This window comes from Dromiciops gliroides, chromosome 5, assembly GCF_019393635.1.
Source record: "Dromiciops gliroides isolate mDroGli1 chromosome 5, mDroGli1.pri, whole genome shotgun sequence".
Classification (NCBI taxonomy): Eukaryota; Metazoa; Chordata; class Mammalia; order Microbiotheria; family Microbiotheriidae; genus Dromiciops; species Dromiciops gliroides.
In genome coordinates, this window is record NC_057865.1 from 22748023 (window position 1) to 22765830 (window position 17808).

Sequence of the window (17808 nt, forward strand, 5' to 3'; positions counted from 1 at the left end):
CTTAACAAGTGTTCGTGGATGGGAGAGGGTCAGCATCCCAAGGTGATAATGCTGCCAGCATAGTCATGTGGGGCAGTTATCAAGGAAGTGGTGATATCTACAGGTGAGGTGGATCACTCTGGCCCTGAAAGGGTTGTTGTTGTTTTAAGAATGAAAACTATTCTATAAACCAAAAGCGTATTCTATTTAAACAAGACTATTCATCCCAAGCCTCAGTTTACAAAGTTGTACCCAACCTGCACTTTGACCTGGCTAGCTGATGCCTGATCTTGGGAACTTGAACCAACAGGGATAATAGAGATAATTCCAATCTTCTTATTTTCCAAAGAAGAAACTGAGGCCCAGAGAGGTAAAATGACCTTAATGTGGTTATCTCCTCATCTACCCCCATGCTTTGGTCCTCCGGGCCCCTTCCATAACCAACCTGGTCTAGAGCTTCCCAGATGAGGCTGGGTATGTGACAGGGGGATTCTTTGCTGGGTGTGGGATGACTTCAAAGTCATCTGAGGTCCCTCTTAGCTCTAAAATTAAGCGATTTTGTGATCTCGGAGGAACTGCGGTTAAACCTCGGTTGTCTTCAGCAGTGTAGTCTGATTGGATGAAACAGATTAAACTGTAACTCAATCCTCCTTCCCCCTGTTTTTCCCATCTAGATCATTTCATTTCACCAATCCATAGGCAGCTCACGATTCCTCCTTCAAGTCTGAGTCCATAATGCCTGCGTGCCTGGTGCTTGGCAGAAATATGTCCCATCTCCCAGAGAATTAAGCAGTAGGCCCCTCCCACCCAAAGTATTGCTTGCATCCCCCCACCCCCCATCCACAGCATGTCAGGATGCAGTGGCGTGGACTTGTTGGCCACCCACCCAAAATGATGCTCGGCAGTTGTGCTCAGCCAGACTTACCCCCCCCTTTTGTCCCCTCAGGGCGAAGGAGAAAAGGAAATCTCATCCACGTCCTCCCAGCACTGGAGTGAGCATCAGTTACCTCCTGCCCTCACATCGACTTCTGAGCACCAAATCATACCTTCTCCGTCGGTGATTGAGCAAGAACCGAAAATTGAGAGTACCTCGGTAGGTGGTCCGGGTGTCAGGGGATTTCCCGATGGGCCGTGCCTCACTCCTTCCCTCAGAGTTTTGCTGCCATGTTTTGTTTGCAAGACTGCAGAGAGATTGCCATTAAGCGAGAGGCAGAATAGCCAGGTCAGCTAGGTCTGTGTTGGGTTATGAGAGAGGCTTCAGCCTAGAGCCTTTGGGATGTGTCCCAATTGAAGGTGTCACCTCATTGACCATCAGTGGTAACCTGTGACGAGTAGACTTATACATTGCCAATCCTGTTGACCTCCTTCAGCTCAGCTCCACTCTGGGTTTAAATATTTAAAAAAAAACCACCAACGAGCATGGGGAAGACATGGCCAGTTGATAGTTGAGGTGAAAATGATCTGCATGTCTTAGTGGACTTCCAGGTAGCTTGATAAGATGCAGTGGTACAGCGTGAGCCCTCAAAACCTAATGCTGCTGTAACCCCACTCAAAGGGGCATCGTGTCCAGAAAGTAGGGGATATGAGTTTCATGGTAGTCAAATAAGATCTGTGTTTTGGGGTTCTGCTCTGGCACCATTTTCTAAGGAGCATTTTGAAAAATAAAATACCTGGAGGAGAGCAGTCAGGATGGTGAAGGATGATTAGCCTAGAGGAGAGACCGTGTATGGATGGACGTCCTAGCTTCAGCCACTTAAATGGAGGTCACCAAGTGGAAGAAATAATAAGAATTGTTCTGGGCAGCTAGGTGGCGCAGTGGATAAAGCACCGGCCCTGGATTCAGGGGTTCCTGAGTTCAAATCCGGACTCAGACACTTGACACTTACTAGCTGTGTGACCCTGGGCAAGTCACTTAACCTCCATTGCCCCGCGCAAAAAAAAAAAAAAAAAAAAAAAAGAATTGTTCTGCTTGGCCTCAGGGGCAGAACTTGGAGTGATGGGGAGTGGAGGGGGGAGCCTGCAGAGAGGGGCATTTTAGCTCTGTTGGAGTAGAATTTTCCTAGGAATTTGGAGCTGTCCAACGGGGCATAGGCTGCTGTGGGTTTTTCACTTCTTCAAGTGAAGGCGGGATGATGATGTCTTGTCACAGAAGACATTTTGGGTAAGATTAAGGGTAGATTGAGAGGTGGGGGTGGAGTTCAGGGGCTCATATAGTCCAACTGCCCCATTTCAACACTTGAGGAAATTGAGACCCAGAGAGGCTGAGCCTCTAGTTACAGGTAGTGAGGGATAGAACCTAGATGTGACCCAGGTCCTCAGATTGAGTCCAGGCCACACCCCCTCTCTGAATGGCCTCCCCCTTGGAGATTCTGTAAGTCTCATTGGTTCATTCTTGCCATGGCCTTCCACTGGACATGACTGTGCCTAGAAATTATAACAGGAGGAGATGGTGGGTCACCAGTACAAGAAGACCCTGCATTTTTCATCGATGACAGTCTGTAACAAGAAAGTTATATGAATTTTAGATAATATTTTCTCCCTAAATCCAAGAGGAGGTAAAAAGAGGGATTATAATGTTAAGGGCAAACACTGAGTCAACGTCCTGGCCAGCCTTGGCCCCTGGGGATGGATACAGAAATAACCTCCCTGTTTGTGGTAGAGGGGGCGGGGCGGGGCGGGGAGGGACCAGCCTTCAAGCACAAAAGATTCCTTACATCCTCAGGTATAGTGTAGCCTCTATGTTGATCGGTTTTACGTTGCTGTTTTTCTTCATTAGAAGAGAAGACTCATTTCAGGGGGAAGAACCACAGCAAAGGAAGAGTATTTCCAAGAAGGATTGGGATTTTAAAAAATATGTATGAAAATGTTAAAAAATGGGTTAAAGGAAATAATAAAAAGCAAAAGGACAATTGAATTAAAAAACAGAATCACGAGCTGTTTTTTTGGCAGAGTGGCAGGGGGAATGAAATGAATGGAAACCGTGTAAATTGCAAGGAAATCAACAAAGTTATCAATAAAAAAGAGATTGCAATAAACACAAAAGAAATTAAGAATATCATCCGGGAACCTTCTAAGCAGGTGTAAGCTAACAAAACAAAGCACTCGAGCGAGATAGCTGATTATCTACAAAAGTGTAAATTACCCACCACAAGGAAGCAATCATTTTAAATAGAGTAATTTCAGAGGAAAAAGAAGTCAAGCTTTCAGCGACTTGCCCTGCCTCCCCCTGCCCCTGTAGCCCAGAAAGGTTCTCAGGTGAATTCTTTCAAGCCTTCCAGAACAAATGATTGCTTTCCTACATAGATTCTGCATGTCACTTGAATTCAGTAGCATATTGGAGACAAGGCAAGACAGCAAGCACTTAAGTGGTTACTCTGTGCCTGGCCTGTGCTGGAGTTCTTGGGAATGTAAATTCAAGCAAAAGGGAAGACACTCTCTTCCTTTGAGGAGCTCACACTCGAATGAGGGAAGATTGTGCACAGCAGGGAACTTGAAGGGTTGAGGGTGGGGGCAGTGTGATGGTACCTGTGCAGGTGCATGGTGTCAAAGACCAGAAGCACAGCCGATGGGGGATGAAGGTCGGCCAGCCTGGAGGAAGTGGAGGACCCAAGGAGGGCCTCACCAGGGGAAGAAAGGACGTAGCCTCAAAATCGAAGATCTGTGGAGTTGTTTTTTTTTTTTCGAAAGTAAATCTAGGTGATTTAACTGCTTCGGCCGATAGATTGGAATGACTAGATGGATTTGATGAAAATTGCAGGATATGAGATCAGCGTACAAAAATCATTAGCAAGCAACAAAGACCAACAACATCTTTTTAAAAGCCTGTTTATAATCACAACATGAGGTCTTTATAAGGACAACTGAAAACAATTCTAAGTCTAAGATTCTATTCATGTCTATATAGGCGCTGTGTCTAGGCTGGTTACTTTCTTGAAGGTAGCGAGATGGCGTAGTGGATAGAGTGCTGGGCCTGGAGTCAACAGCCCCGACAAAGGGGCTTGACGTATGCCCCCTCGATTCTCCAGATTATCAGAGAGTGTGAAGTATTTGCTACAAAACAAAAGAGAAATGGGATCTGAAGAGGCTCAGGGGAATCCAGACCTGGCCTAGTTAGAAGGTGGGGAGAAGGGGGGAAGAAAGATGACTGACTCTTTGGACCTAATGAATACATATGAGGAGCTTCTTGAAAAGTTGAACCCTGTGCCTTGTGAAGAGGAAGCAGAGGACTCCAGTGATGGTGAGCATCGGTGAGCTTATTCTCAGGCCAGGGGCAGAGGAAGAAGAGACCAGTGTTGGTAGGGAACTGTGTGGAGGTGGACAGGGGCTTCCCCCTCCCTCGAGGTCTTCAGATAAACGCTTGATCAGACTCACTCGTGCAGACTGCATGGCCTACGAGGTCCCTTTAAATCCTGAGATTCTGTGACCATGACAGACATAGAGGAAGCTCTTCATACCTAGAGGGTCATTCCCCGCTTATGGGTGGGCCAGACTGAGGCAGCAGAAATACCAACACTCTCCAATTAACTTACACGTTTTGTGCAATTCCAGGCAAATTAGTTAAAGGCCTCTTTTTTTTTTTCTAGGGCAATGGGGGTTAAGTGACTTGCCCAGGGTCACACAGCTAGTAAGTGTTAAGTGTCTGAGGCTGGATTTGAACTCAGGTCCTCCTGAATCCAGGGCCGCTGCTCTATCCACTGCGCCACCTAGCTGCCCAAAAGGCCTCTTTACAAAACTATTTTGTTTTTTTTAATCACAAAAATTCATAGGAAAAATGAAGGGCAAGAATATCAATCTCAACTCTGAAATAAAAGTGGTTGTTAAGTATGTTCTCAATGGGGGTGCATAGGCAAAAATGAAGCCACCCCTGTCCCCGAGAAGCTTGAGAAGTCACTTAACTTTTCTAAGCCTTAGTTTCTTCATCTGTTAAAAGGGGGGGGGCATTGCATTCAGTAGCTGTTGCCTTTTCCAATTCAAAATCTATGATTCAATAATCCTAGATGACAGTCTGAAATATTTTAAAATTATGGATAAAAATAAAATAATGTCTTTATCTTCACCATGGAAGGGAGATTTATCTGTTAAACAGAAATTACTAGGGAGAGATGTACTTGATTACATAAAAATAGAAAACATTTGTAACCAACAGTATTGTTAAAAAGCAAACGATAGGGAAAATATGTCAAATAAAGACGTAAAAATTTCACATCTAAAATAGATATAGGGGGCAGCTAGGTGGCGCAGTGGATAGAGCACCAGCCCTGGAGTCAAAAGTACCTGAGTTCAAATCCGGTCTGAGACGATTGACACTTACTAGTTGTGTGACCCTGGGCAAGTCACTTAACCCCAAATGCCTCACCAAAAATAAATAAATAAATAAATAAAATTTAAAAAGTAAAATAGATATAGGTAATTGAGAAAAATCTTGTTTAAAAATTAAAAAGTAAGATAGATATAAGCGATTGTTCTAATAATCAGAGGCAGCTCCAGTTTTCCAATGAATGGCCAAAAGGTGTGAGCAAACAGTTCACAAAAGAAGAAACAGAAATTCTTAATAATTGCTAGAAAAAAATGTTCAGCCTCACCAACAGTCTAAGAAATGCAAACAAAATAACTTTGAGGTACCTCTTCACACACACCCCGAAATTGATAAAAATAACACAAAGCGGGGCAGCTAGATGGCACAGTGGATAGAGCACCGGCCCTGGAATCAGGAGTACCTGAGTTCAAATCCGGCCTCAGACACTTGACACTTACTAGCTGTGTGACCCTGGGCAAGTCACTTAACCCCAATTGCCTCACTAAAAGAAAAAAAAAATAACACAAAGCAATTAAATGCAATGATGGTGCTGCTTTGGGTAAATAGATGGACTCATTTACTGTTGGGAGAATTGCAAAGGAGGAGAATCTTTTTGCTAAGCATCCTGAGCAGATGTAACACAGGTTACAAAAATAATCATATCATTTGGCTCAGTAATTCCATTTAGAAATATTTGCCCTGAAAGTATAATCTGACAGAAAAAAAGATGTCTCTGTTCAGAGATCTCTAGAGTAGCCTTATTTGCAATTGCAGAAGACTGCAAAGGCTCCAAATGAAAAACAATCGGAGAATGGCAAAATAAATCGGACAACATTGGTGTAATGTAATATCATGATGCGCTTAAGGTCGATCCACACAAGAAGTAAAGGGAACCTGGAAAAGGCTTCCTTATTCTGAAAATGAAAAACAAAAAAGGAGCCTGTGACTGTGGAAAAGGAAAAGTGAACAGGGATGGATGAACAGAGATGCCAGTGGGATCGACAGAGAAGTTACAGTGTTTTATGGGTTCAAATTAATTTGGTTAGATGCGGTTATAGAGCCAGGTTGATAGGGTTCTTTTGATGCTTCAAATAAAACATTTATAGTTGAATAACAATTATCCCCAATTAGAATTTCCAGTTTTAATTTTACGTTTGTATCATCAATCTCTATTTTTCCAAATGGCACCTGCATAGGATTCATATTAATTAAACTCTACGGCATTATCTAGTGATGTGAAGCCCCAAATCTGTCCCTTAATCGATTCAAGGACAGACCCTGGTTAGAGGAGAGAGACACTTGGTTGACCCCAATATGTGCCTCTTCATGCCTAAACCGATTCCATAATGGCTAAAAGCCTGCAAAGCAATTGATTCCCAATCCAGGTGATGCCACTTACCCAGCTCAACTCATTTTCTTAGTTCCTCTTTGGTCTTTAAAAATATCAGCAGCTACTCCAAACAGATTGTCATCCTCCCAGGATTTATAGCCTCAGGCTTAATCCCAAGAAAGTCAAATTAATCCCCATACAAGCACACACACACACACACACACACACACACACATTCACACATGCAAACATGCACCTGTGCACATGCAGAGAAACATTAGCTTCCCACTCATGTCCAGATGAGCAGGTTCTCCACGCTTCCCCTCCACCTACCTAAGAAATGTTCCTTTCTTGTGCAATTTACTTCAAACGAGGCTTATTAAGCACCTGCTAGATGCCAGGCTAAGTGCTTGAGCGAATACAGACAAAAATCAATGGTGGCACATTAATGGAATGGATTGCTATAATGCAATTATGATCGATGCCTATGAAAGAAGAAAGAAAATCTGAAAAGGGTTTTCTGAAATAATGTAAATCAAATGAACACAATCTTACATGCCAGGGTGGGGAGGGGGGTAGATAAGCATAGTACATAGTACATAGATAAGCAAACAGCATCATTGGGGGGAGTCGAGGGTAAGTGCTAACCCTGGGGCCATCTGGAGGGGGCCCTTGAGCTGAGCCTTGCTGGGGGTTAGGGGCAGGGGTTAGGAAGCAGAGCAGTTCACGCTTGGGAGGGGCCAGCTTATCTGAAATGCTTCTGGAGGCTCTAGGGGACCCCTTGGAGTTTCCTTCTCCCTCCCCAGGCTTTGCACAGGGGCCTCTCCAGGCTGCTTCTCCATGCCTTGATAGCCCTGAAGCTCACAGGGATCCTCGCATCTACTAGTCCCTGTCTTGAGAATCTCTCTTTTTTTTTTTTCCCCATGTTTAGAGCGATCAGCAATTGAGTCCACAGGTGCTGGAAGGTACCTCAGAAGCCAGCTTCTCCAACCCCCTTATTCTCCAGGTGAGGAAACAGACGCACCCAGATGAAGTCACTTGTTGCAGACTGCAGGTTGTGAGCATCCCAGCCCGTTTCCTTTTCCTGGGGTCCTTGGGCCCGCCTTCTGTCTGGCTGGGAAATTGTTCATCTTGAACCAGTTGCCCCCATGACTCAATCCCCTCCCCCTACTATTCCCCTTGCTCCAAGCATGGAAGGGTATTTATGGTGATGAGTTTGCTGCTATTTGACCACCTCCTTTGGGTCCAGAACTCGGTTTTAAATTTAATCACTGGGTCCCATCCACCAAGACTCCCTCTTTCTCATTCAATAACCAATGGTCCTTTTGCAGTGTTCTCCCTTCTCTTCACTGTGGGGTCAGAGCTTCATGGCTGCAGGGGCTTCTTACAAATCTAGGGGGCTAGGAAACTGATGGGGTCAGGGCCCCCAAGGTCTCTGCCAGTGCTTTTTCCCACTAGAATGTGAAGGGTCAGGGACTATGGTCCCAGTCCCCAGCACCCCAGGGTTGCCATAGAAATGACGTGGCCTGCAGTTACATTTGGAATCTCAAATGTCCTGCTGCGGGCTGTATCATATAACCAGGGTGGAAAGGTGGCTTCTGGGCATCTCAGCAATTGCAGCCTTACCTCGTATCAGAGGACCATAACTGATAGCCCGAGAGTTTCATTAGCCTGCCCCAATTAGTGGCATAGACCAGCAGACTTCCACAGAGAATAAAGTTTGTTTTGAGCAAGTGGTGAGCAAGTATCAAAGTGAGCCCAGACCTTTGCCTTCTCTCGCTAGTCTGATTTGGACTGCCCATGCTGGGCTGCCCCAGCAAACCCCTCAGGGATGTTCTGGGTGAGTGGCCTAGCCCCACTCACAGCTATATTATCTGAGAGAAGTGTAGTTCAGTCAAGGCAATTGAGGGAGGCTTTTTGAACCATCACTCCTGGGGGTGTGAACACACCAACAACAAGATAAAAATGAAAAAACACACAAACAGAAAAAAAAAACCCTCCAAAAAAAAGAGGAGAGAAAAAAAATTCAGGGTGACTTTGAACATTTTGTATTTATCAGACTGGGTAGTGGCATTCTCTGCTGTTCCTTGAATCAGAATAACACTTTAAGGGGTCTAAAGGGGTCTTTTGGTTAGAGGCACCTTCCGATTATCTTCCCTGGGGAACAGAGTCCCTGCCGGGTCACAGTCATGCTGAGGACAGTCCTTTTCCCTGATTGGCTGCCTCTGTGGCCTACCATTGGCCACCCTGGAGGTCACCCCCATTTCTAAGGAAACCCTAGAGATAAGAATTTGCTGTAATGGGTGGCTTGCAGAGTGACCACCTCTTGGATAGTGGAAGGGAACTTCAGGTGTAGGAGGAAAGAGGAGAGGGCATCAGCAGCTTCCAGACAGGCTCATGTCTTCTTTCTCAGACCTGGGTCAGTTGGGAACAAATATGTTCCCAGTATGGGGCACCAAGGCTGTTCTAGCCCCTGATATTTGAAGGCTTCTTGGAATAGCTGAGAAGCTTTCCATGGTTTGTCCAGAGTAATCTGTGCTGTCAGAGAGACCCCGAAGCTGGGGAAGCAGTTATTTTGTGCTTGGTTGGTGGAGCCAGAAACCAAGACCTTTGAGGAAGTTTGGCTGAGCGACTCGTTCTACCTCTAGTGTAATGTTGAATTGGTAATGAAGAGTGAAACTTATTGCTGGTGGTAGGAATTGGCTAAAAGAATTGGATACCTGGCAAATTAATCTCTCATTTGCCCATGGCCACCCCTGCCCCCACTGAGCCAACTCCAGGGGAACAAAGATACAATGCTGTTTTGTCTTTTAACATCCTAAATAACCCGGCCCCCTCTTCCCTGTCCATCCTTCTACTACCCCGTGGTCCCCTTCTTTGCTGTTCCTTGCACAAGACACTCTGGGCCTTTCCCCTGGCTGTCCCCTATGCCTGGACCTGACCTCTCCTCTTCCTCATCTCCATCCTTTAGCTACCTTGGCATCCTTCAAGTCTCGGCTGAAATCCCACCCTCTGCGGGATACTTCTTCCGAGTCCCCTTAATGCTAATGCCCCCCGAGACTGACTCCAGTGAATTCTTAATCGATCTTGTCTGTAGAAGCTGTCAGCACGTTATCTCCCTGGTGAGACTGGGAGCTCCTTGAAAGCAGGGACTGTCCCCCGTGTTTCTTTGTCTCCCCAGTGCTTACCACGGTGCCTGGAACACAGCAGGTGCTTAATAAATGCTTGTTGGCTTACTGGATTATCACAGTAAGCCAGGTGTCAGTGGGCGTGGATGGCTTGTTGCCACACACACTATCTGACCAATAGTCTCAGTTGTTTTTTCTGCTCCTTTTTCTCATCCTTGCTGTTTTCTTTGTTCCTTCTGAGATCCTTTCTCCAACTTCACTGCAAATGGGCGTCCTACAAAATTAAGTGGATTCCAAGCAGATTTGTGCACACAGGGAAAAGGATCAACATTGATTTTTTTCTTGCAAAATGCTTCCCTCTGAAGCAGTTTTTAAAGAATCATCTGTGGCCTCCAGCCACCCTGATTGCTCGCCTTTGTCTTGGCTGATGATACCCGCACGCACACACGCACGTCTTTCCTCTCCCCAACGCATGCCCTCTGGTCACCTTGTATCTGCTTTGCATATATTTTGGATCTGTCCCCATGGGCTCTCATCATCTTTACAGCAATAGAATGAGAGCTCTGAGGGCAGGCCTGTTGTGGTTTTTACTTTGGATTCCCTAGGCTTAGCATAGAGCCCACCATGTAATTAATGCTTGGCTATGGATTGATTTCTTTAGAAGTGATTTATCTTTCAGGGTGTGTTTTTATTGAAAATTCACCTTTCTGCAGGTCGAAGCTCTTACTCAGGAGGAGCCCCTGCCATACCAGTCTATGAGAGCCAAGTGTGGGAAGTGTGTGTGTATGTGTGGGTAGAGCAAGAAAGCCAACCCCGTCCCTGGCTGCCTGGAGATGGAGGAGGATGACAGCCAAGATGCGCCGAGCGAGCACTTGCAAGATGGCGGCCAAGTCCATCCTTGCCTTATGGATGTGAAACTTGGACTCATTAGAGAGAGCCTCCAGCCTCTCTGACAAGTCTTATCTGCCACTGTGTCTGATATCCCAAGATGAGACAGAATCATCACACTGAGGAGAGGTCCAACCCACTTGCTGCCCCCATGAGCTCTGAAGCCGTTCTCGCTACAGCTCACTATTGGGTTGAATGCATGTTGGCCCATGAACTGCGTGAGCTGAAAAGCAGCTGGGAGGGCCAGCTGTAGTGTCCGGCACCATGACATGACTGTTAACTGCAGGGACACAGCGATCAGAGGTGCTGGACCTTTGGCCAGTGCTGGACCTGCCCTGAGAGAAATCACCCAGTGGAAGAAGCCCTATGGGCATCAGAAATGGCACCTCCAAATTGCATGGCAAAAATGACTCTTGTTAAGTCATGGAAAGCAGAGTCCGGTTTTGGGTTTGCTCCCTGGCCCTGGATTCCCTTGGGTAATCCTGTTTTACAGACTTGGGTGCAGAGCCAGGCTACCTCCTCTAGGCCTGCCAGGCCATTTTGTATCAAGCCAGGATGTTGGACACGACCACTGCTGGCAGGATGCTGAGATAGGCTCTGAGGATTAACTATGGAGAGGAGAATTCTGAAAAAAAAAAAAATTAAGAAAGTGGGGTGACTGATGAGAGAGCCCCGCCATCTTCAGCAATGCAGAATGCTTGATGATGGCTCTTTATTAGGTCATCAGGCATGGCCAGGACTTGTTTCCTCAGGCCCTCCTATCTTGTAGACTGCTGGTGACAGCTCACTCTCTTTGGTAGCCTCCTCTGGATTGCCTTACCTGGCTTCATTTTATTTTCTCTCTGATCCCCTTAATCATTGTCTTCCACCTGTATGCACTCACCTCTCTACTTATCCCCTTCTTCTGCATTATTGTTTTGGTTTAGATCAGAGGTTTCATGGGCTTAGAGAGCTCCCTGTGAGGCAGTATCCTTTCCCAAGGCAGATGAGTAGCTTATTGGCTGCTTGTTTGGGTTTTCCTGACATTGAGGCCAATTCTCTATCTGCTAGGCCACTCTGTCTCCCCTGTTGCATACACCCCAACTCCCTGCCTTTTCCCAGTAAGCGTCCATTCATCCATCTTGCTTTTCTCCTTTCTTGTATCTGTGTTCTTTGGATATGGTGCCCCCAGTGGCAAGGTGGGGTAAGATGACAGCACATCCTGAGTCCAGACTCTCTCTGCAGCGGATCCCAACTTTGGACGGTGTCTTGGACCAAGCAAGGTCTTCTGACCCTGGAGTTTCCTAGAAGACAAGCTTTCCCTTCTTGGCTCTTCTTCCTTGGTCCAGAAAAAGGGTGATTTGTTCTGGCAGCTGTGGCAGGGCGGACTCTGCAAACAGAACCCCAGAATCTGAGAGTTGAACAGGACTTCAGGGGTCATTTAGCTCAGCCCACGAGTGAAAAATAACCCCCGTGACATCTCCCCTATCAGTGGTCACCCTTGGCCTACTGTATGTGTTGTTGGTTGTAGAACTGAGAAATGGGGAAAGTCACGGGAAGTGGTGGTTTCATTGTTTTTTCTCTCTGACACCCAATGGCATCTTTAGGCCTGCCCATACCTGTTCTGACCAGGCCGGTCTTGCGCTGCCATGTGTTAACTCAGAGGCCCAGCCTTTATTTAAACACCAAACCCTTGATGTGCCCTTGTAGATCTTCTCCAGGATGTCAGGATGAAAAGGAGGACCCATCTCCTTTCATCATGTCACTCGATACCCGTATTCTTTTGCCAGACCCAGACCACCTCCAAGTCGGCCAGAGCCACCATTTCTAGAAGTTGCCCAGCTGTAGAAATGGTGGCTGCTGCCAGGACGATGCTTCCTTGTTCTGTGGCTCTTTTTTCTGCTGCCCAGGGTGATGCAGGATCCCCTAGGGAGGACTCTGAGAGAGCTTCCTTTAGCTTCGTGGTTCTTTGTTCTGGGTCTAAAGAGTGTCTCCTCTGTGGAGTATCTTTGAAAGAACACGTCATGGACACGTTTGGAAGCCTGTGCAGCCCCCCAGTGTATTGTGATTGGGATATGTCCACAAAGCCTTTCTCCACAGACCGCCCCCCTCTTTAATCTGTTTCCTCAACCCAGCAGCCGTGCTGTCTGAAATCCCACCTTTTGAAATGAATTCCTTTGGCTGGTTCCCTTTTTAAAATGAAAGTCCTGCTGGATCCTGTGATGCGTTAGATCATCCCCAGCCTTTAACCCCACAGGGGCTCATTCATTTATCAGGTTGTTCTCATCCCTGATAGCCGGTGGAGAACAGGGCATTCATCACAGGAGAGGAAGTCTTGACCTAGCAGGAGGAAGGAGAGTCTGCTTTGAAGCGGGGAGCGGGGAAGGGTTCCCCAGTGAGTTGGGGCTACTCCAGACAGCCAAGAGTGACATGGAAACACTGGATCCCTGGGGTGGGGTTGGGGGGTTCTGAAGAAAAGCTTTATTTCCACCATCTTGTTCCAGATTTGAGTCCGACTCTTAGATGCATCTTGAATAAGCTGATTAGAATTGTGTCTTTGCCTCTAAGTTTGAATATGTATCAAAGAATTAATTTAAACTTTCAGCCAAGAAAAAAGAAAACTGGAATTAAGGGAAAAAATTATTATTTTGGGTTCACTAGACTCTCTGCTGAGAAACCTTTTGAATTTTCTGTAAACCTAATAAATAGGGGCAGTGAGGAGGCACAGCAGATAGAGGGCTAGGCCTGGAGTCAGGAAGACTGGAATTCAGATAGGACTTCAGACACTCATTAACTGTGTGACCCTGGGCAAGTCACGTAACCCTGTTTGCCTCAGTTTCCTCATCTATAAAATGAGCTGGAGAAGGAAATGGTGAACCACTCCAGTATCCTTACCAAGAGAACCCCAAATGGGGTCATGAAGAGTTGGACAGGACTGAAGTGACTAAACAGCAGCCTAACAAACGAGTCAGTCTAATTTAACTTGAAAAGATGATAGCTCTGAATACCAACATTCCTTTTTTTTTTTTTTTTTACGGGGCAATGGGGTTAAGTGACTTGCCCAGGGTCACACAGCTAGTAAGTGTTAAGTGTCTGAGGCCGGATTTGAACTCAGGAACTCCTGAATCCAGGGCCGGTGCTTTATCCACTGCACCACCTAGCCGCCCCTGAATACCAACATTTCTAATAAAGACAGTCTGATATGGCAAGTACACTGGATCTGGAATTGGAGACCAGGCTTCAGACCCACCTGTGACTCCTTTTGACTGTGGCCCTGGACAAGGAAGTCTGTACCTCTTGGGGCTGTTTCATCATCTCTGTAATAAAGAGGTTGGACCTGGAAAGAAGCTTTTCCCATCCCTTCATCTTAGATGAGGTGACTGACGAGGTGGACAGGTGGAGGGCCTTCCCCGAGAAGGTTGTTTGGTGATGGAGCTGGGCCCGACAACACGGCTTTCAAATTCCTCAGGCTACTGCTGCGAGGCCTGTCTCAGGTGCCTAGGATCATAGACCTAAGGGAGCTCAGTGTCCAGCCCACTCACTGCACATAGGAGCAGACTGGCCCGTGAAAGTCAAGTGACCTGCCCAGAGTCACACAGGAGAGATTTGAACCTGGATCCCAGGGACCTTTCAGATCACATGCCTTGTACAATGATGCCCTTGGTTGTCATCAGCCTTAATCACAGCTAAAGCTGACGATGCAGGTGACGGTACATAGGCAGAAGCCAAGTGACATACAGAGAAATTGACACATGTTTCTTGTGTAAAGTAGATGGTAGTAGCATCTTCATAGGCACAAGATGTAGCCTGACTCGTGTTATTAATACACTGTGGCCAAGACCACTGTAATGTCATCACTCAGCCATTTATCTGGGACACATAATCCCCCCATGAAGCCAATAGCCCCCGATAATGTTGTTTCATTTATTGTCATATTTCTGCAGGAAGTTTGATGCTAGGCTGGGTGGGACACTGTTTTAAAACTGAGGAAATTCTTCTCTGACAAGAAGAGGTTTGAGGCTCCTCCCAAGTGAGTGAGAGGCCTGGGGATGGATAGAGCCTGTGGCGCCTGGCCCCTCAGGGGCCCTTCAGGGACCCCACTTTGTGGCTCTTTCTCATGGGTTCTGTGGTTAGCACATGGGACCTTTTTTTTTTTAACTCTTGATGAAGATTTTTGTTTTTAGTTTGGGTCTTTATAGGTTTCAAAGTCGCCAGAGGTGTTTTGTTGCTTCTTAACCATTCAAAACACAAGACCTCTACTACCCACCCAACCCCTGTGCTAAATTGAGGTTATCTTAAAATGGGTACCCTTGTGAACAGTAGCAGCCAAACATCTGGGAACTGGAGCCTCCTCCAGGAAGGAAGACCTCCTGCCAGCTGTCTGAACTCTCTCCATCTCAGAATTACTTTGTAGCTACTTCTTAGTTCCTTATTTGGATGTTGGATGTTGAATGTTGCATGTAAGCTTCTTGAGGGCAGGGGCTGTTCCATTTTTATTTTTGTATTTCAGCACCTAGTCAAAGTTGAGTATTTATTAATCACCTTCTGTATGCCAGGCACCATACCAAGCCCCAGAGGTTGAGCATAGAACCTGACCCATAGGGGTTTAGTAAATACTTTTTTTTTTTTTTGGTGGGGCAGTCAGGGTCACACAGCTAGTATGTGTCAAGTGTCTGAAGCCAGATTTGAACTCAGGTCCTCCTGAATTCAGGGCTGGTGCTTTATCTACTGCACCACCTAGCTGCCCCTTAGTAAATACTTATTGATTAACTTTATATCCTGTGGCTGCTGTTAGGGTCACAACTACAACGACTGTAATGTTTTCATGGCCTTGGACCACTGTTAAAAATCCTCATGGTATCCAGGGGATACCATGACTGGAAAGCTGAATGTCAGAAGTACTTCTTCATCTGTAATAATTATAGTTAACATGTATATAACATTTATATAGCGACTTGCCAAGCACCTTACACACATTATCTCATTTGATCCTCCTAGCAACCTTGAGAGGTAGGTACTCTTATTATTCCTATTCTAAAATGGAGGAAACAGAGGCAGGCAGAGGTTAAGTGACTTGCCCAGGATCAGGCTGGTTAAGTGTCTGAGGCAGGATTTGAACTCGGGTCTTCTTCCTGACTCCAGGTCCAGTGCAACACTTCCTGCCATGTCTGTAAAATGGGAACATCATAGCATCCCTCTCACAGGATTGTGGTGAGGACTGGGGCGGGGGGTCATTGGGGTTTAAAGGATGTGACAAACCTGTGGGCGTAAGTACAGGCCCTCTGCTGTGATTACTGCTCGGACCCATTTTCTCAGGGGCAGGATGTCACTGGAATGCATGGATGAGAGGGGGCCCGAGGGGAAATGACTGTCCTCTAGGAGGGGGGCTTCCTGCCAACCATCGAAGGAGCCAGCCCATGGGTTAGTATTAACGGAATGGCAAGGCCTTCCCCAAGTTACCTTAGGAGAAGGGATTCAGAGCCAGAAAGAGCCACCTCATCTGGCTTCCTCAGTTTACAGATGAGGACCCTGAGGCCCAGAGAGCTGAAGGGACTTGTCCAAAGTAACACAGTTGATTAGCAAGGGGCAGAGGCAGGATTTGAACCCAAATCTTCTGACACCAAATTCAGTGCTGCTTCCATTGTACCACACTGCCTGATTTTGTATACACAGGGTTCCCAAAGTCCTAGTGCAATTATTCAAGCTACTCAGATTTCAAACTGCACTAAGATGTTTGTGTGTGCATGTGTTGTCCCCTTCACAGATAGCTGTGCTGTGGACTGAACAGTCCTGCCCCAAATTTGGGGGGAAAACCCTTAGGGTCCTTCAAAACCATTAAGATGATACACTTTCCTTATCTGAAATGAGCTTCAGCAGCGCTATTCCAGGGAGAACCAAGGTTGCCCTCCTCAACCTATCTCAGAAATGCAAGCAAAAGTCTCCAGGACAGATGGTCTGTCTCATCAGCCCTATCTAATGCGCTTCAGTCTGTTGCGGATGGTGCTTATGGAGAAGGAAGCCCCTCTCCCTCCTCCCCTGCCCAGTCATGAACTGACTGGCAGGAAATTGCCTTGTAGATAAATCAGGACATAAGCAAGCATTTAAGTAAGGCCTTAATTCCAAGTCAATACTCTAATACTGTTGAATGCTAAAATCCTGTGATTTTGGTAATCATGTAACACCCTCTGCCCATTCAGGTGACGGCTTAGTAAAGTCCTAGCTATTTGCCTCAAGCACAGGGGGTGTGGAGAGATTGATCAGGGTTGCTGTGAGTGGGCAGGCAGCGTCTATTTCTGTGCCTAGCACAGTTCCTTGCTCCGTAGTAATAAGGAGTGTGAAGTGAATTTGGGATCAGGAGACACTCAAGCGACTTGTGCGATGATGGTCATTTAACCCACTGACCCTCAGTTTCCAGATCTGAGAAATCGAGATTAAAATCCTTTGTCTTTCTCTTACGGGATCGCTGATTGTGTCAAATGAGAAAATGAGTCTCCGGTGCTTTGCTACGTTAAAAAGTCTAAATTATTATTAGAAATGTTTGCTGACTTAAGCTTGCAAAATGCGTTTATTAGGTCTTCAGATGGCAAAAAGCTTGGAGAGAGGAGTCACGAGGACAATGCATGGTAGACAATGCATCTCAGTCCTGACAGATCATCACTTGGACTCAATCTAATCAAATAGTAATAGTAGAGAGAAGCTGGGGTCTCAAACTACAGTCGGGCCTCTTCATCTAAGTCCTGGTAGATACAAAAGAGGCAGAGGTGAATGGGAACCCAAAAGCCTTTTGTTCTGAAAATGTAACAAGGCTTATAACTGTTAAGGTCTCGTGCAGAGTATCCTTGAATTTACATGCTGTCTTGTTAACTCATCCTTGACATGAATGATTCTAAGGGGCCACATCTGCCAGGCTGTTAAGGCAGGAGCAGCCCCCTAGGTGACTGGAGAACCTGGGGCCCCCTAGGCTGCCTGACGGCATGTTATTCAGAGCACTCTGTAGGCCCGGGGTCACTGGACTGCCCTGGAGACCCTTCTCCCTGTAGCTGCAGGGTTTGGTTTTATATGGTAACACGTTCCTCTGACAGATACAGTTGTAATCCAAGTGCAGAGTTCTCTTTGCTTGTAAAGTCTCAACACTGGGATTCATAAATACCGACTTCGCAAATCCAAGACGGTAGCAGATTGTCTAGAGAATAATAATTCACTGTAAT

The 17808-nt window shown here is 46.3% G+C and overlaps 1 protein-coding gene across 2 annotated transcripts in view; it reads left to right on the top strand.

Annotated features, from left to right (window-relative positions):
- The window catches only part of OSBPL10 (oxysterol binding protein like 10), a 233233-nt gene that overhangs the window by 175919 nt on the left and 39506 nt on the right, over positions 1 to 17808 (top strand). Inside the window, exons 7-8 of one of the 2 annotated variants that reach the window (XM_043965396.1) lie at positions 926 to 1072; positions 7537 to 7611. In XM_043965396.1, the coding sequence (XP_043821331.1) occupies positions 926 to 1072; positions 7537 to 7611 (222 nt within the window). The remainder of the gene's footprint in view (positions 1 to 925; positions 1073 to 7536; positions 7612 to 17808) is intronic. The other variant, XM_043965397.1, reaches the window with a different exon arrangement.